At 38.0% G+C, this 20,259-nt stretch overlaps 2 protein-coding genes across 4 annotated transcripts in view; one reads left to right on the plus strand and one right to left on the minus strand.

Moving 5' to 3' along the window:
• Positions 1 to 8,136, plus strand: part of plagl2 (pleiomorphic adenoma gene-like 2) — a 35,746-nt gene extending 27,610 nt beyond the window's left edge. Inside the window, exons 2-4 of one of the 2 annotated variants that reach the window (XM_043225458.1) lie at positions 1,639 to 1,715; positions 2,093 to 2,517; positions 4,003 to 8,136. In XM_043225458.1, the coding sequence (XP_043081393.1) occupies positions 2,210 to 2,517; positions 4,003 to 5,473 (1,779 nt within the window). In that variant the 5' untranslated portion in view covers positions 1,639 to 1,715; positions 2,093 to 2,209 and the 3' untranslated portion in view covers positions 5,474 to 8,136. Of the gene's footprint in view, positions 1 to 1,638; positions 1,716 to 2,092; positions 2,518 to 3,431; positions 3,618 to 4,002 lie in introns of those variants that run through there. The other variant, XM_043225459.1, reaches the window with a different exon arrangement.
• Positions 8,137 to 10,347: 2,211 nt separating this feature from the next.
• Positions 10,348 to 20,199, minus strand: tm9sf4 (transmembrane 9 superfamily protein member 4). 2 transcript variants are annotated; one of them, XM_043224018.1, is made up of 18 exons: positions 20,091 to 20,199; positions 18,595 to 18,702; positions 18,211 to 18,310; positions 17,926 to 18,094; positions 16,854 to 16,998; positions 16,617 to 16,740; positions 15,899 to 16,017; positions 15,698 to 15,809; positions 15,554 to 15,624; positions 15,335 to 15,467; positions 15,079 to 15,160; positions 14,907 to 14,982; positions 14,726 to 14,809; positions 13,840 to 14,015; positions 13,681 to 13,744; positions 13,466 to 13,585; positions 12,945 to 13,034; positions 10,348 to 11,685 (listed from the first exon to the last, which is right to left on the minus strand). In XM_043224018.1, the coding sequence occupies exons 1-18, from the start codon at positions 20,121 to 20,123 to the stop codon at positions 11,536 to 11,538; spliced, it is 1,956 nt and encodes a 651-aa protein (XP_043079953.1). In that variant the 5' UTR covers positions 20,124 to 20,199; the 3' UTR covers positions 10,348 to 11,535. The 2 variants fall into 2 exon arrangements, with proteins under 2 accessions (XP_043079953.1, XP_043079954.1); XM_043224019.1 differs by lacking the exons at positions 13,681 to 13,744; positions 13,840 to 14,015.
• Positions 20,200 to 20,259: the final 60 nt, after the last annotated feature.

The following is a 20,259-nucleotide window of genomic DNA, read 5'->3' on the forward strand; positions in this document are numbered from 1 at the left end:
TTTTCTTGCGTCAAATGAGCAGCATTTATTTGAAATGTGTATTTTGCGACGAGCGTTTTGTGCATACTTGCTAAATAAAAGTATTAATCGTTTTAGCTAAAACAAAGAAACACTCTGTAGTTGATTGTTTGGTTATGAAGTCCATTGTATGACGGGAGTAACCTGGGTGTTTGAAAATGTTTAGGTTTTAGGCTCACGTGACTGTGTGTTGTTTTATGCCACGTTACCGACTGTGTAGTCAGCAGGTGGATTTTGAACTCTGACTGAAATGGTCGTTGACTAGAGGTTGTCGTACACGAGAGATCAAGAAAGCAACAATACTTTATATCATACCACGTGCTGATAATTAATAGAGCGATGCATTCATCAGTGATACGAATGGTAAATGCTCAGTACTTAATACTGATGTAACATGCAGTAAAGATCAATCACTGCTAAAGCAAAGGAAGCATGAATAAAACCCCATAGAGGTATTAATATGCCAGTAGCTTGAGAAGGCTGGTGTGTGGAGCTTGTGTACAAAACATTGTCCTCTAGACTTTACATTACATTACTGGAAACTGCATGTTGATTTCACACAGACTAATGTTAATACAAGGTATAAAAGAAGCCTTGATTTTATTTTTTGATTTAGTTTTTTTTTTTTTATGGAGATTTCTCGTATGTAGAGTCTTTGCAATTAATAATTTTTAATGAAACGTGTCTTCTTAAAAGTGCATAACTATCATATGATCATACTGATGTTCCCATACAGACCAACACAACAATCTCAGGTTATTTATAAAACCTGTAATGTCTATAGACAGCTTTAAACCGTTTTATCACCTTGTGCCATGTTGTGATATTTATTTTTAAGAGTAAAAAATAGTCATTATATATAATAGTTATGGTCTTAAAAACACTATGCTTAATGAACTTTTTTTGAACACCGGTTGTTTTGCATATATTGACCAATACGTGATATGAATAAAATTGCTAAAGAGTAATATAATGTAATACTTGTGCCATGGGGTTAATGAAGTGTAACAGGTTGTGCTGTTTAAGTTCTAATTTATTTGTCAAGCCTAGAGGTAGCTTTGTATCTGTTAGCTTTAGGATTACAGGAGCCTTACACGGTTTCATAACGCTGGAGTACATGTACACACATGCATGACAGAACATGCATGGAAGCACAAAGCTTACTTTGTGCACCTCAATTGTTGATGAGGTATAGCAAGAGAAGAATTGCCTACTGAGTTTATTAGCAGTTCTGAACATTACTGCCCTCTAGCTAGCGCTAGCACTACTAAAGTGAACATGTGTTAGAACAGTTACAGTATGTCCACATGCAGTTGCATATTTTTACCTCCTATTCATAGGAATCCATGTCAGATAAATAACGCTTTTATTGTTGGAAATGTCTGTTGATCAACCATTAACATGGAGTATTTATTCAAATTTACTTATAGATTGATTTATTTACATAGTTCTAATGTACAAATATTGCTTATTCTAAATGCAAATAATGGTCAAATGTACAAATTGATTAAATGTTTAATCATTGCTGTTGAAAGCGTTGTTTAAAGCTAGATCTTGTTAGCTTTTTATTCGATTTAAAACTAATCGTTGATGTATGTTTTTATGCTGTTTTTCTGAAAGGGTGAAGATAATGATGAGCAGTATTGTCACCCACTCGGCCCCAGTCATGGCAGGTGGGACTGGATGAGAGCGTGAAGGTAAACCAAAAAGACAGAAAAAGCACTTTAAGGATTACTTGTCATTAATCACTTACACCCATGATGCTCCAAAGCCGTAAATGCCTTTACACAATTTAAGATTTTGGAGGAAAACCGGAAGGCTTGTCACTGATCCACTAACTTGCAAAAAATTACCAGGTGCGGCAAAGTATGAAAGACATCATCAAAATATTCAATATGTCTTCTATACTTTTCTGGACCTTGACAGCGTTCATTACTTGGCAGTCAATGGGACTGTGACAAGCCTCTCGGTTTTCATCCAAAATATCTTAAATTGTGTTCTGAAGATGAACAAAGCATTTACTGGTTTTTATTATTTTTCTTTTTTTGTTTGTATTTTAATATATGTTGTACAGATAGCAGACAATTTTGGAGCCTGCATCCCCTTGAACGTCGTCGCAATATCGAACTAGAGCCTGGAAAGCAAGGCAGCCACGGCCGAGTTTCAATGGCAACGGCACCCTAGGGCTGCCATGGCAGCAGCTGCCGCCGATGCCTCACATCATATTGCCACACTGACGCTGGAGGACGAGGAACGACGAGGCGCCACCAAAGTGTTTGGAGGTCCCGCTGCAGGGAGGACGGAAAGAGAGATAGAGAACGAGAAAGAGAGGGAGAGGGAAGGGAGAGGCAGTGGGAACAAGTGTTTGGTGTGCGGTGCCCTCTTCAGCTCACAGGACAAGCTCCGGCTTCACGCGTTCTGTCACACAGGAGAGAAACCCTTCCACTGTTCCCAGCCCCACTGCCCTAAGGCTTTCAGCTCCAAATATAAGCTCTTTAGGTAGGTGCTACTTGCATGTAAAGGCCAAAGTATACTTTGCGTAATGGAAAAATGAATTATTGGGATGTCTTAAATTAAATCTGCCCGAAACATCATTTGTCTCAGTGGTTCGAAGCAATTAGTCATTGAAAAATTTCCACTGGCTGTTAAATGGCTTTGAATTGCCATCGGTCCATTGCAATTAAATAATCATAGATGGGAGTGCTCTGGGGTTTCATCTTTAACAGTGACATCTTTTCAGGTGTATTTCTTCACTCATACCCAAGAACCAGGGGCCGGATTCGCAAATGTTCTTAAGAAGAAATTTCTTCTTAACTGCCATTTTTTTTTTTCTTCTTATTTAACTTAAGAAAAAGGTTAAGACTATTTTGTATTCTCAAACATTCTTATGAATATTCTTATCTTTTTTCATAAAACTTCTTAAGACAAAACCTAAGAAGAATTAAAATTCTTGATTAGAATCTTAATTAAAATCAAAGTTAAGACAGCTAGTCGTATTTTCATAAAGGGTGAGGGTTTTAATGAAAATGGTATTTTTCCACATATTTAACATTTACAAAATAATAAAACTTGTGTAACTACTGCAATATTATACATATATAAACTAGCATAGTTGCCTTATTAGATGTTTGTGTTCCAGATGGAAATACTATGGGTTGTCAACAGGGAGAGAGAGCCAGAAAGACCTCTTAGAGGCGATTACATTTAAACGCTTCACCGGGATGTGGCTGCTACTTTAAATGTAGCCGTAATGAATTTGTTGTTGTTTTTTTAAGAACAAATTTGAAAAATTCTTATGAACTGCTTTGAATTTATCTTAAGAAATTTCTTAATTTATATCTCAAGAAGATTTTCATAAATTCTGCCCCGGATTCTCTCATTGCTTTCATTTTTGTTGTTTATTGTGTTAAAAGGATAGTGCAGAGCATGAGGACGTGAGGACTGGAATTGAGAACCACCGGTATAAAGGAGTGTAGTCCAGTCCTGTTCCTGAAGGCCCACTGTCCTGCAAAGTTTAGCTGAAGCCCTAGTTAAACACATCTGAATGAGCTAATCAAAGTCTTGAGGAATAACAGATAAAGGCACATTGAAACTTCCAGGTGTGTCAGAGACATCTGTCCTCCAGGTGCAGGATTGAACACCACTGATACAGTAGCTTATACTTTAGAGCAGGGTTGTCCAAGTTGGCCAGTTTCTTGCATAGTTTAACTCTGACCTTAATTTTTTTTTTTAACCAGGTAATTACGGTCTTAAAATTTTTTGGAAACTTCCAAACAGGTGGTTTGCTAAAGCAGGTTTGAGCTAAATTATGCCAGAAGGTGGTCATCCAAGGGCAGGGGTAGATACTATTTAGATGCTTTAGAACACCCCCCTGCGCTCTGGCCCGAATTTGATGCATACAATTAATAATTTGTTTAACAGATTTTTTCAATGTACCTTTCTCTGTTAGCCTTTAGCTAAAGACTGTCTTTGTCTCCTTTGTAGGCATATGGCCACACACTCCCCACAGAAGACTCATCAGTGCTCATTCTGTGAAAAGATGTTTCACCGCAAAGATCACCTGAAAAACCATCTGCAGACTCACGACCCCAACAAAGAGGCCTTTAAGTGCGAGGAGTGTGGCAAACACTATAACACGAAGCTGGGTTACAAGCGCCACATGGCCATGCACTCAGCCACAGCCGGTGATCTTACCTGTAAGGTGTGCTTGCAAAGCTACGAGAGCACGCCTGCACTCTTGGAGCACCTCAAGAGCCACTCAGGCAAGTCTTCAGGTGGTGCCAAGGAGAAGAAGCATCCCTGTGACCACTGCGATCGTCGCTTTTACACACGAAAGGATGTTCGCCGACACATGGTGGTTCACACGGGGCGCAAAGACTTCCTGTGCCAGTACTGTGCCCAGCGTTTTGGGCGGAAGGACCATCTGACACGGCATGTCAAGAAGAGCCACTCGCAGGAGTTGCTGAAGATCAAGACAGAGTCTCCTGATATGCTGGGTTTACTTGGGTCTGGTTCTCCACCTTGTGCTGTGAAAGAAGAAATAAGTCCTATGATGTGTAGCATGGGACCTACCAAGGACTCGATGATGGCAAAGCCTTTCCACGGTGCCACCCCTTTTCCCATGGGCATGTACAACCCTCATCACCTCCAGGCCATGTCCAGTCCTGGTGTGGGCCACCATCACTCACTGGTTCCAGGGTCTTTATCCACTGCCATGGGGATGGGTTGCCATATGGAGGCCCCGTCATCACTGCACCACCATCACCCACATCATCATCATCACCACCACCCTCACCATCATCACCACTCCCCACCTCCACACCAGCAGCAGCCTCCCCTGCAAAGCCAGCAACAGCAGCACCCTCAGCCACCGCCCAAGTACCAGCTCGGATCTACCTCATACCTGCTGGAGAAGCCCCTGAAGGTGGAGATGGAGAGTTTCCTGATGGATCTACAGAGTGGACTCCCAGTTCCTCCACCGCCCTCAGCCGATCCCCACTCAGCAGCTTCGCCCAATAAGGAGGGTATGGAACCTCCGGCAGGACTGTCGGATGACCTTTGCGGGAACCCCCTCATGTCCAAGAGCCCCGCCGTCATTGCTGAGTCTTTGTGTGCTGCTAACATGGACTTTTCTCATCTGCTGGGCTTTCTTCCACTCAATCTGCCACCCTACAGTGCCCCCATGAGTTCAGGAGGACTGGTCATGGGTTACTCCACATCCTCCACCGTTTCTTCCTCTTCTTCCTCGTCGTCGTCAGCATCTTCACATGCTGCTGAACCACATGCTGCCACAGCCCCAGCTGCAGTGCCTCTTACCTCTTTGCAACCTCAACCTCAGGAGCAACCAGGCTCCGGTGGGGGTCTCGGTCTCGGGTCTCTGCACCCACTCCCACCAGTGTTCAGCTCTAGCCTCAGTACGACCACTCTGCCTCGCTTTCACCAGGCCTTTCAATGAGGTCCCCACCCCGACCTGACCTGCTACAGAGGCTCAGGGCAGAGGAGCGTCAGTGCTTCCCCTAGGGGTGGGGAGGTAGAACACTTGAACACATAGAAGCCTTAACAAAAGCGCACAACAGCTTTTTAATGAGCCTGGAGGAAAACAAGCATATGAAATATCATGGAGCTTTTATTTAGGCTGTCTGAATATTAGCTATGATTTTTTTTAAATACCCTTTTGAACCTCTCCCACCATCCCCTCTCCTACAATTTTGTAGTTAGACAGCAGCATCAGTAGGCCGTAAGGCATGGTACTGCATACTTTAATAATATGAGTAGAAAAAGGAAAAGATTAATGTAGAAAAGATAATCTGTCTTTGAGACTCTGAAAGATTAGTTTGAAGTGATATATGAATTTCGTTTTCTTTTCCAAATGTGAGGCCTGACTTTATTATATTGTCTCTATTCTATTAAGCTTATAAGTCAGGTAATAGCTGGTTGCCCTTAAACTAAAACCGTCTTCATGGCCAGGAGTGAAAGAATTAGTGAAGGAACGAAGGAGTGAAATAGGTTATTTCAAATTTAGATTTAATCAAGTTATTATTACAGATTCACATATGAATTTCAAAAAGCAGTTTAAAAACAAATACTGTGTACCTGATTTAGATGAAATTGTCATCTAAAATGTGTTCCTCCAGCTTTTTTATTGATGATACAAATTTAGACTTGTTGGAATGATCAGTAATTAGTTTTTCTTTAAGAGAAGCAGAGGAACTGAAACTAGAAAGGCAAAGAGGGTAAAAAAAAAACTGCACAATTTGTTCATTTGGTACAATGTGATCACTGACAGAACAAAAGCAAAAGAAATTCTACGTTATCTTACAGGTTTACAATTTTTCTCAAATGAAGCACTTTGTTTACAGCAGAAGGCACTTGACCCCTTTGGGTTGCCAAGGTGACCCACTGAAATCCCCTCCCTTTCCCCACTCTACCTTCACGCTTCCTGAAAAGAGACTGCCATTAGACTCACACACACACACACACACACACACACACACACACACACACAAAGTTCAACAACCCAAGTACCTTTGAATTCTCCACAGCAATCCGGTTTTCCTCCTTCCAGCACTAATTTTACGTCTCCGTGGCAACAATATCCCACCAGATCATGATATAAATATATGTATTTTAAGAATAAAAAAAAAAAAAAAAAAAAAGTATTTTAGGCAGGTTTATATTTTAGAGAGATACATTGTAATGATAACCCTGGTATATGTGAATGGAAAAAAGACAAAACAAAAACAAGAATATTTTTTTTGCAGTGTACGAAGTACCACATCAAAATATATATATATATATAAATATATTATAATTTCTTCTTTTTCAGTACATTTTGTAATTTAGATAGCTGTATTAAAAAATTGCTGATGGATTTTAAAAAAATGTCTAGCAGGTTTACAGAATTATGTATCTTGCATCTTATTGAACAAAATGGATGAAGTATTAGCTTTTCCCTATAGCTTTCCCGTTCCTTGTTTTTTCCATGTGAGTCAAAAGAGATGAATAAGATGGGATTTTTCCTGCATATACTAGACTAATAGTGGCATAATCCAGTAGAATGGACTAGTCTTTAATCTTTAGAGCATGAGCTAGATGCCCATAATGTGATCCAGGTTTCAGTTTGCGTTTTTTTTTTTTTGTTCTCAGTATTCGATCAGACCTGACTCATGCTGTCTATTTGTGTGTTTGGATGTACAGTTTTTAAACTCCACGATCATACGCCGTCGCACTGAAACGTCTGAAACCGCAATTCCAGTTGCTGTAGGTTCAGTTTAATATTACGCATTTCGAGGGGTTTTGTCATACAATCTCTTACAAGTTGCCATTTCCCAGCAAGTGGACTGCACAAGTTCTTACCAAATAATCATTCATTACCAATGGCCATGTGAGGAAGAGTCGTGTGCAAAGAACCAGATGACGATCGACGTACCAGCAGTGAAAGCAGTGCCTCATACAAACAGATGTATGTATCTCTCTCCCTTCACCTCATCCCTCTATTCTGCGTCCACATCTGTGTTTATAGTGAATGTGAATATCTCACAAGCAGAAAAGACCATAGAAAGGTAAAAGGCCACATCGCAAAACTTAAGACAAAACAATATAATGCTGCTCTTTGTGCTGTGGTTGCCAGCAACCATAGACCACTCTGGAAACATTTTAAACTGCAAATGATCTTTTAGCAGAAAACATGCACAGTACACGTGAACTGTTTGTCCGTTTTTTTTTTCTGTTCTTCAGCTGCTTTGATTCGAATGAACATTTTATGAAAAAGGTCTGAAAAGAGACACAAAGAAGTCACCAGCCTGGTCTTTGACATTCAAAGCATGGGACATTTGATTGGGATATTGCCTAGTCGTTTTGTCATTATATTATTTTCTGTTTGTTGAAACAGGACCTCAAAACAACACAACGCATCACCTCATTTATTTTTTTTTTTTTTTTTTTCATACCAAAAACCTGGGGAGAATAAACTTCTTTTTGCACAATTGCTAACTAAAGAATAATCGGGTTAGTGTTGCTTATACTGTAAGAGTGTTTTTCGTTAGAAATAATTGTTTGAAAAGAGGGCGTTTGTCTACATCCTGCTCTGTCAGTGGGCTTATCACTATATATATATATATATATATATATATATATATATATATATATATATATATATATATATATATATATATATATATATATATATATATATATATATATATATATATATATATATATATAATTAAAAATATTAAGATCATTTAAAATGAATTTGACGTGATTTAAAAAAATGGAATTGAAAATATTATCGTATTTTGGCTTAAAGCTATCAAAACCTATAATTTATTTCTAAGAAATAGGAAGATGGTAAAAAGAAGAATAAAAGGCTTTTGGCAATTTCTGAGTTTGTCCTCCCCAGGTTTTCTGTGAGCTGATCTGAATTCTAGCACTTTTAAACCTTTAAAAAGAGTATTTTTCAGCCTTGTATGTTTGTATGTTTTTAATTTTGTATTTGATTTTGTATGTGCCATTAGTTTGATGTGTAGAGTTTATTCATCTTTATGTAATTGTTGTTTTTCTCCTTTCCCAAAAGAGTAACAGTATTTTAGATAGGTTTTCACTAATATTAACAGCTTTGGCCCTTCCCCACGCTGTCTTGTCATACATTTGAGGAATTCATTTCATCTTAAAATAACGCGCCCAGAATCGTTCTCTGTGTCTGAATTCTGATACTTGATAAAATCATAATCGCCACAAACGAAAGAAAAAAAAACGTTACGCTATAACTGAGGTGTTTTCAATCAGCATTTTTTTAATAGCAAGCTGGCAGGTTCAACTGGTGTGAAATTGTTCCCAGCTCTCTGCCCCCAGAAAAGCACTTTTGGTTCAAATGAAGTTTTATATAATAACTGCCAGGATAGTTGGAGCTTAGCATCTGATTTTAGTAATCGGAGGTGTTTTTACCAGCAATATTCTGCAACACAGATTACCCCGATTGATCTTTTCCTCTTTTGTTGCAATGCACTTGTCCTTTACTCCCCAAATACTAACAAAATATTAAGGGAAATAATGAGGTAACCAAGCTAGGGTAAAAACAAACAAACAAACAAAACAATCTGACTTTTAAGAAAAGGAAAAATGATTCAATAAAATGCTCTTTCGGCTTATAGCGTGAAAATGGGTACGTCCGCAGAGGACAAAATCCACTTGTAGTTTGATATATTTTAGCTTAATGTAAGTCTTGCATTCCAAGCTTTTTATGTAACTTGTTTAGCAATATAGTCGTTCTATTTTTAGTACTTGCTTATTACCACAACTTCTGGAAAAAAGGTGAAAAGAAAAAAATGGAATATTCATCCTTACACTATTTTATATAAACATGGAGAAGACGATTGACAGGACGAATTGTACAAAAGAAATGCATAACGGAGATAAACAGTGCGCTTTTTTTTGTTACACAGCTCACCTGCGGTCAGTTGCTGCATTGTAAAGTTGACAGATTTGTATATTGGTTGATCCAAAGAGATGACATTACAACAAACCTATTTACTTATTGTACAGTACATTGTACCATTTGACTTGTTATGTGTTATGTTAAAATGATTAAAAGACGAACCCACGGTTTCATATTTCTGGCGTCCTTTTTTTAAGCGCCTGATTTCCTGTCTGCAGCGGTGGGAGAGGGTGCGAGAAGAAACGGGCTGGTTATGGCTGAAAACTACCATTCACATACCATACAGCCAGAACAGGAAACCACACCACAGCGCACAAATGAAAAGACAAGAACGGCACAATTCCAAGTAATAAAAAACTGAGCTATAGCCAGGCTTAATTATAAAGTGGACCTCAAACCTATACTTTCACATCTCAAAGAGTTGTTTTAGGGCCCAAAATGCCCACCAACAATACATAACGCGCCATCATTTCTCATGTGAAAATGACTTAAATCTGGAGGAATTTGAGGTTTTACAGTCTTGTCTTGTATTCCAAGAACAACCGAGGCTCAAGACTTCTTACTCTTCTGAGAAAACGCTCCCAAAGAGGCCGAATTGGAGAAAAAAACGAAGCAAATGATGTTCTCAACAAAACCTGGACGGTGTTTTTAAATGTCAACACGTTGGCACCTTTATTATTTTGTACATTAGAAACGGACATTCTTAAAAGAGGAAGGGAAAGTTCAAAGAAAAATAAAAAAAATAACATGCTTTTGCCTAAAACAAAGACATAACTGGACGAACAGCTCCACAAATAAATCCCTAAAATGCAACAATATAAAGTACTGTATTTACACCATAAACACACACACACACGCAACAGGCAGAATAAAGTACATCTGTAGAAAATATATTCTGTAGATCTTGCATTTATTCATAAAGTCACCTGTAAAGACAACATCAGGAAATACAGAGCGGTCCAAAAGCAGACATTTTTTTTTTTTTTTTTTTGCTATAGTGTTTTAAACTACTGAATCCTGCATCTGCTTCCTTTTAGGGCTCAGGAGTAATAATTAGGATCCAAATGTTGTAGCTTGTGTTTTGAGAGAGCTAAAAATGGCAATCATTTTAAAGTTAAAATCTAAAAAGTACCATGAACGTAAGCAAATATGTCGCTACCTGCTGGCCGTTGCGCACATTTCTGTTGATACCCTTGAATTTTGAGGTAAATCCACCAAGATGCATCTAGTTTTGGCTACAGCAATAGTTAACAAGTGAAGTCAATACATGGCTGAAAAGGTTTTTTTAAGAGAAAAATGGCTTCTCTAATGTGAAATATCAAATGTGTGTGATACTGAAAAACAGGACTTTCTCTTGATGGCAAAGAACAAACAAACAAACAAAGCGATACTGCATCGTTATAAGAGTCTTTTAGGTCCAATGACCAGCAAGCACAAGGAAACAGAAGGAAATCTACTTTTTTAATGTCCTTGCCTCATCATGTCTTTACATCCCATAATTTCAGTCCATGCCAACATATAATGACCACAGAGTGACCACACATTCTCACACACACACACACACACACACACACACACACACACACACACACACACACACACACACACACCCCTCAACAAGACAGGCATTCAAGAACTCAGTTCTGAATCAAAGACATAGGAACAAGTTGAAATCAAATGTTATATTAAAAGGACACAAAGTTAATTTGTAAAATGGTATATGCAACTAACCCTCAATGTCTTCAAAAGCATGAGACCCAGCCCAAAAAAATCCAACATCCCCACCCAAACAAAGAAAAAAAAAAAAAAAAAAAAAAAAAAGTCAAATCGACACACTTTGGCCCATGTTGTGTGTGCAAAAAGATATACAGACATTAAAAATGGAACTGTTCATGTTGTTTCTTTACATCTTTGCTGAGGCAGAGATAGCAGGACAGAAAGGTTTTGATAACGGTATACAAAACACATCTCTGTTCATTCCTCCAGTTCATAGGGGGGCGCTGCTGCGCCTCACGCCAGCAATTCACACCTCAGTGCTTGCTTCACAAAACAGAAAAAAAGGAAACGAAAACAAAGAATCTTCAGTCGATTTTGACCGCAGCATAAATTTTCCTTATGAACACGTAAGCGGCGTAGAAGCCGATTGTTCCCGTTAGCAGCCAGAAAGACAAAACCATCAGGGTTGTGTATCCAAAATACAATAGAGAGGGAATGAACTCCACGATGTCCAACTAAAAGGGAAAAAAATAAATAAAGAACTACGTAAATATTGAATAATTCAAAACAGATAAATCTGAATGAATGAATTATGCAGATTCAACAAAATTATAAAGCTCATGCGTAAACAATCCAACAGCATTGTCCAACTGGGATCCATGAAAACCTTCATTGGCCAAAGACTGACATGCCAAACAACCAATCGACAGTTCATTTCCTTAAGCGCCATGTTTCGAGGTGTGGACATGTCATCATAACAACAGAGCGGTGCGTCATTTAAATATTTCACATGCTTTCAAGAACCCATGTAGTTGATGCTCATAAGCACTCGTCATCACCGTTGTAGACACGACAGCTTGGTTCATTTATGAAGGAGTTTGGCGTCACGGCAATTGTGTTTGAAGGCGGAACATTAAAAGACACACACGAAACTTCAAAACCCCTGAACCGTTTCCACTTACGAGCGCCACATGCATCTGACGTTTAGTCAGTGTTTCGTGGGTGTGACGTCTGAGGCTGAGACTAGGTGGTGATACGCACCAAGCATGTAAATCACCACTGAACAAAAGAAACAAACAGCATGCTGCACTTTTTCTTAGTGTCAGTTTCCATAGTAACTCTTTGATTTGTTGCTCTGATGAGAAAGTCTTAAGTTTTAAACAGTAACATAATGTGTTGAATGAACTTGTATATGTATTTCACAATATTACTGATTTCAACTGTATTTTACTGAAATAAACGCATCCTTGGTGATACCTACATTTGTATGTGGTTCATAGACGAAAAAGGGTTTAACCAAAAAAATTAAAATAAAATCAACAGTGTAATACAGCTTAAAATTGTTGTTTTCCTCCCAATAAAGTAAACATTTTCTGTTTAAATTTATCTAGCATATATATCTTGTATATGCTCACCAAGAATGCATACAAACTGTAATAACCATTTCCATTTAAGTTTTTTTGTTAATGTTAAGATATATATATATATAAAAAACAAAAAATGCTATGTTTAAATATCTCAGTATTCAGAGATACCAACTGCTATTAAATTATCTAGCGTCCTTGTAGGTATCTGAAAGAGCAAACTAAATTTAAAGTCTAAATGCTGTGTTTACAGTGGAATTCAATCCATTTACAATTAATACCAGTTTAAAATAATGTACACTATCTCTTTTTTTTTTTTTTTTTTTTTTTTTTTTTTTTTTAAATGGAAGACACTTCAATAAATAAAACAAGTCTATTCAACTCCAACAAGCCGAGGTAAAGATAGTTACCTTGTTGACAAAATAGAAAACAGCGTAGACTAAGACATAAAAGGCAGATCCTCCAGACACGAGAAATGTCCTCCACCACCACCGATAGTCCTGTAGGGGGAGGAGCCACAATGATTGACAGGTGTTTAATCAGTATGCACTGACACTGTGAGCTCTGTTCTAGTTCTACCAGACTGAGTGCACACTGTCGCCATTTTAGAGATGGTTTAACATGCTCGTTGTTCATTCAAATCAAGTGACCTTTACTTTTGTTATCTTAACAGGTATTTGCCTGTTTATCTTCTGCCAGAGTGAGTGCATTTGTGTGGACAGTGTGACAGATTATAGAGGTCAAGAGGTAAAACAAGAAAACTTAAAAACAAAGCAGCATTTTAGCACACTAGTCTAAATATTGAGTTATGGAGGTAAACCTTAATAGCATTATGCCTATGGTGTATAATGTACATGTAACATCTGGTACATTTTTTTCTGCTGCAAATATTAAATGCCGCTTTCCTTCAGCACCGTGACTGTATACCCACCTCGGCACAAAGCTGGAAGTACACCATCACAATGCTGATTTGAGAGCAGGAAACCACAAGAATGATGAAGACAAGGAAGAGGAAGCCAAACAGGTAATAAAACTGGTTTTCCCAGATCGCCTATAAGAAAGTATAAAACGCCTCAGTGAGCTTCAATATACAAGTACATTTACAAGATCGTACGCACTCTACGCTTAAACAACGATTCGACTTGCACTAAAGATGAAGAAGAGCTCGATAAACATGGCACCGAACGGCAGGATTCCCGCCATCAGGATACTAAAGGGAGAGATCGATACAAAAAAAAATCAGAAGCATGCACTGATGAAGGTGATGAACTGCTAATTTAAGACTACACAAAGAGCGTCACATACCCGACAAACTTGTTCATGTACCAGCGTTGTTCAGGGACCTGCCGGGGAATCTGATTGGTACGCACTGGATTGTCATACGGTTGTTTCCGGAAACCGAAATAGTAGCCCAGATACACGAGAGGCATAGAAATACCAAACCACATACACAACAGAGCCAGCATTGTAGTGAAAGGAACCTGAAATATGTGCAAATGATAGATGGCCGTCAGTGTGCGAGAACACTCAAGCGGAAAAAGAGGAAGCTGCTTGATAAGAGCTTACAGCTTGACTAATTTCTGAAATGGCTGTTCTTCTAATGAATCATAGACTCGTGAAGTATTGATTGAAAAGAGTGTTTAAAGAAGTATAATGATTCCTTAACGGAGTAAAACAGTGAAAACATCTAAATCAGCAAGATTTGATTGGTTTGCAAAAATGCATTAACACGATCCGAACAAAAAAAAAAAAAAATGAATTGAATGCCGTACTTTTAAAAAATCCTGGAAAAAAGTACACAGTTTGAATGTATATACGTCAGCACAACGGTTTAAAAATAAACATTAAAATAATTTATAAATGATCATTTGACACTGAAGACTGGAATACTGATGCTTTGATTTCACAGGAATAAATTTCATCTTAAAGATATATTAAAATAGACAAGTTATATTAAATTGTAGTAATATTTCACAATATTACTCTGTATTTTTATATTTCTTTTAAAAACATTATCTCAATTTTTTGAACAGTAGCATATGTCAAAACGACCAAACTATTTTGTTTTCTTATTAAATCTGAACCATTATTTAAAAAAAAAACAACAACAACAACAACAACAACATCTAAATAGCCTAATAAAGCATTTCTGCATGAACAGCTAACTGCATCAGTCTGAAGAGATACTTACAGCACCAGAAGAGTGTTCTCCCCAGATGAAACAGTTCAAAACAAAACAGATGCCAAAGACAACAGCTGGGTACAGAGTTGCAGTCTAGAATGACATCCACAGAAATTTCAATGTTTCTTTATTCATTCAGCCAGGAAATCATTATTTACATGCAACAAATGCATCAAGAGTTTACACTCACACAGAAAGCGCCTTTCTTCCATCTGTGGCCTTTAAGAGTGCGGTAAAGTCTTCCTGCAAAGTATCCTCCAAACAAACTGCAGGCCAAGACAAATGGTCAGAGTTTGAGTATATGGCCACTCTGAAAACACCTGGAAGTAAATGGTTTGTATTTTATTGTGCATATTACTTACCCCATGAACATGAAAAGGAAGCAGGCTGTTGTCATCAGAGCTCCTCGACTCGATGGAGACAACATCCCCAGCATAGCCACAACTACAAAACAGTTTCATCGTATTTAAGATTAATATATCGAAATGGTTCAATAAGTGAGCAAGCGAGGGATATGTAGCATTGTATTACATAATTAGTCCAATTATGTATTCCGTACAGGTCTAGTCATTAGCTAATTATGCTACTTTAAAAAATAAAAATCAGCACAATACTCACAGATAACAATGAGAATCATACAGAAGAGCTGGATGCCAGATCCCAACAAGGAGCTAAGAATCATGGGATACTGAGGTGGGCGGAACACGTCACCATGGACATTCTTCCAACCAGATTCCTCCATTGTGTCTTCCTATTAGTGCCAAAAAAGCATTGTGATATCATCATGTAAGAGATACAATACAAAGGCAAGCAGCCAATCAGAACGCAGCGTCTTACAATGTCATCTTCTCTGTTGTAGTTGGCGATGTCCTTCCTCAGCGTCCTTATGATGATCATACTCAGGATGCCTGCAGACATAGATTTGCTTAGAAGCCACGACACCGATGCAATTGAAAACAAGCGAGCGAAAATCAGCCTCACCCGACAGAAAGAACACCACGACTACAGAGTTAACGATTGAGAACCAGTGGATCTGCACGTCGCTCATGGTGAGGTACGTGTCCCAGCGAGACGCCCATTTCACTTCACTCTCCTGCAGCGAAGAACAGAGTCATGCTTATGAGGCAAACAAGAACACGTAAAGCACAAAGAGCATTCTTAAAGGAGCCTGGCGTGTCTCACCTCCCAGTGCACAGAGTAGGTGAAGAGAATGCTGTTCTCTTTAGTCGGGTCGATCTCCTGAGGGACAGGGGCAACCGTTTCAGGTAATGTGCATGTGTTTCGCTCGTCTGCTTTTATATCTACAACACATGAGTGAAGGAAGAACAAACAAAACGCTAGTAAACTTTTTCTCTACAAAACATTAATTCTTGTGATATCAAAGCAGCGTTTTCTTTAGCGTCACGTGATCTGTTCTGATTGTAATGTTCTAATTTTCTGATTTGATGCTCAAGAAACATTTCTAATTAAATGTTGAAAACCGTTATGCTGTTTAATATTTCAGTGGAAACCATGATCACTGCATTTTCAGGATTCAAAGGTTCAAAAGAACAACATTTAGTCAAAATAAAAATCTTTTGTTACATTATAAATGTATTTGCCACTTTTCATCAGTTTAGTGTGTAAATTCTAAAAATAAATAAATATTAATGTATTCTACATATGTATTACACACTACATGCAGCTACCACTTTTTCCCAGAACAGTGCTTTATGGTATTTCATATTTAATTTAGCACATTAGGGCTATTAAACTATAAGGTATTCTCCTATAATTATGTAAGGAAAACACATAAGTGTACCACCATTGATCACGTAACAGTGATGAACATTTTCTGAAACGCAAATCATGTTTTTGTTTTTTTAACCATCTGTACGGTCCTTTATTACTAGTGACTTACCTTCCAATTTGACACTCTTTGGCATCACCTCGAAACGTACGACTCTGTAATTGTGTTCGACATCCTCCTCCACCTTTTCTTTGTGGTAGTACAGGATGAATGACAGGTGGTTGTGCAAATAGAACTACAAAGGCAGAGCAAAACAGCATGCGTCAACCAATCATGCCAAAGTAGAAGTGAGAAGAAACATCCATCACTAAAAAAATCTTTTGAAAAAAAGATGCTCTTTAGGATGACCTTGTTGTTTTCAGTGAAGCCGAGCCTGTAGCCATGCTCAAACTGGATATCCTTCAGCGTGTCCTTCCTCTGTTCCTCTTCCGTTCCCTCCTCTTTGTTTGGGTAAAGCTCTAACCGTGTGGCCACAGGGAGGTTATCTGCAATACTGTTCATATGCATAATATATTAATCCAAGCCTCAAACTATACAGATATTGGCGAGTCGTATAAACTATATAAACAATTCCGCATTAAAATATTCATATCATTCAATACTGTTTTCGAAAAAAGATTTCGTAAATATAAAGTATAAATTAATATTGCAAAATTATAATTTAATATAACTTTTCTATAGTAATATTACTGAAATGTAGCCTAATTGTGTGTTTTTTTCCTGTATTAAATGTCACATGATCCTTCAAAAATCATTCAAATTTTCTGATTTTTTGGGAACCTGTGATACTTATTTATTCATGAATAAAAAGTCTAATAAAGCATTACATATATAAATTTATCTAACAATATATGTCTTTAACAATTACTTAATCCATTTAATACATCCTTGCTGAATAAAAGTATTAATTTCTTATAAAAAAAAAATAAATGTATATTGTATCAGAGGTCTCAAAAAAACCATTGATTATAAATGAGCATATTAGTATGACTTCTAAAGGATCATGTAACACTGGAAGCAATGACGCTGAAAACTCAGTTTGCTTCAGAATAATAATTTACATTTAAATATATATTAAATTAGAAAAACGCTTTATTAAATAGCAGAAAAAATATTTCACATTTTAAATCAAACTAACAGCCTTTATGAACAGAAGAAACTTCTTTTAAAAACATTTAAAAATCTTAAAAAACTTTTGAACTGCACTGCATATTTGTAAATCAAACTTATCTAAAATGATTTCCACTTTCATTAGAGCTTGCAGAAATAAATTATGTTGTGCATTTTAACTGTTCCTTTTGACGTTTAATTTATAATAATAATAAAAAAAATCAGGACTTGACCTTGATTCATGAAACGGGAGCAGAAAGAATGCATCTTATTGAATGGATGAAGTGTTGTCAGCAGAGGAGAGACTCACAGGTGGACGTAATACTCTTCTTGAATACGCTCAGCAAGCAGCTTGCTCTCATCCACGCTGAGTTTGATGGGATCATCAGGCTTTTTACACAACACCTCACACTTCTTGTCCAGGTTCATGAGGACAGTGTACAGCGTGTTTACGATACGGTCTCCTCGCAACACCTCACCTAATCACATATCATTATCAAAATGAAAAGCATGCCGCAGTAACGAATCAACCTTCTCACTGCTAGCTTTTGCTTTAAACGTATCTACGCTTGAACATGTGAGGGCAGATGCTTACCGAGGTTCTCCGCTTTGTAGACGATGTTTAAAGGCTTGCAGAAGGGAAGTGAATAGTACTCATAGGGCAACTGTGTTCTAGAGCTTGTCAATTTTACAGCCTGGCGAATTAAAAAGAGGCATACATTACAAACATCACAATAAATAAATCTTTCCATATCTTATGTGGAGGAAGAATCTGATGAATGATAAAGCGTCAAACACGGTGGCTTGTACCTAGATCAATAAAACTGGAAAAACGTGTCAATACACAAATGAACGACCCTAGAACCTGTTGAGCGTCGAGTGTTTTTAGCATTTGTAAAGTGAAATGAATTGCAAGGCCTGAGTAAAAATTCAAATCCCTCTTTTGCAACTCAAATTCAAAAAGAGTGTGAGGCCTCACCTTTATTTCAACTGGGCTGTTCTGGTGGAAATTCATGGGCGCAACCCCTGGTACGTAAAAGGGTGTTACTAAAGGCAGCGTGGACACCAGTAACAGTGCCCACATCTCCTACAAAGGCAATGAAACACACACAAAATATCTTTAGTTGCTCATCTAGAATTTTGCTGCAGAACCGAAAGGCACACCCGACGCAACAGTCAGTGCTTAACATATACGAATATACATTCTCTTTGCTGGATACTGAACAACGGCCAGCTGCTGGTAACGTTGAGCTCCGCTGAAAGAGAGAATGCCCTCTATTACACAGCCCGGGTGATAAAAGAACCACAAACTATGCCAACAGGAAAAACAAGGTGAATGTGAAACAACTTTAATTACACATACAGGAAAACAATATTAATACAGATCAACAATCCGGGCAACCGTCATCGAAATCGATGATTCTGATGTTTCTATTTAATTTTTACAATTACAGTCCAGACCAGAGCATGCGAGCGGTGCAGGCTCGAAACATGGAAGAACTCGCCCGGAAAACATGTAATAATTGCAGATGCAATTAGACAAAAGTTGTATTGTGGTGTAGGTAAAAACAAAAAAAAGCAGATTAAATAACTGGAGAGGTATACGTCTGTATATTTACATATTGCAGTTATGACATTTGATTAAATGTGACGAAGTCAAATAAATTACACAGTGAAGCATGCATGGATTAATATCTACAACATACATAAAGTGTGAAATTTAATTGCGTGCCGATTTAAAATCAGCATCACTGATTTTCTTTTCAAAAACTAAGGCCGCCCCATATCAATGGGAGTTATATATCATGATGGTCATTTAATTTACTAGTTTCTCGTTAAGTGTCGGTATAATAAACAGAAAACAATGTCTGCATCGCGGTCCTGTCACTCAGTCTAGGTTATCTTGCCATAATCACTCATTTGATACAAACTGACATAAAAGGTATCCAAACGCTGAACTTTATTCAACTGTCCACAACTGCCAATGGCCATAACCACAAGCAACACACATTAATATACAATGAAGGGAACCGAGTCAACAACTGGGATTCGATGACTTTATCGTTACCATCTTTGCTTTGATTTCGAGTGGCAGTAAACGCCAAGCAGCGCAAACGCATTACACCGAAAGCAGATACAGACTCGACCATGTGATGCGGCTTACCATGAAGCACAATCTCTTTCGTTAAAGTAAAAAGAGCTGTCTGCATTATATAAATACTACATAAATTAGAACGGGGCTTCAATTCGGCCTCGCTCTTAGCAAACACTCGATAATTAGCTGCCTGCTAAGTGTTTATGCTAGCCGGCTGTTTAATCAGCATCCGCTGCGCAGAAATAGCTAATCACATCAAACGGCGCGCTTACAGTAAGAAGGACTAGACAGAATGTTTTAAATCAGGTCACGTCTGCCGGTGCGAAACTGAACCTTTAATGAAATAAACAAACAGAAGAGACTTTAGCGTCGGTACTTACCATCGCCGCCGCCATCTTGACTACACGTGTCATTACAGACGTCACAGGAAGGATGTCAACGCGTCACCTCGCTGCTGTCATTTCACTCACAAATATCACGAGGAAGTCGAGGATTATGAACACTGACAAAAGAGGGTGGGAACGGTTTCGTTTAAAACAAGGCCTTTAA

This window comes from Puntigrus tetrazona, chromosome 23 (genome assembly GCF_018831695.1).
Source record: "Puntigrus tetrazona isolate hp1 chromosome 23, ASM1883169v1, whole genome shotgun sequence".
Classification (NCBI taxonomy): domain Eukaryota; kingdom Metazoa; phylum Chordata; class Actinopteri; order Cypriniformes; family Cyprinidae; genus Puntigrus; species Puntigrus tetrazona.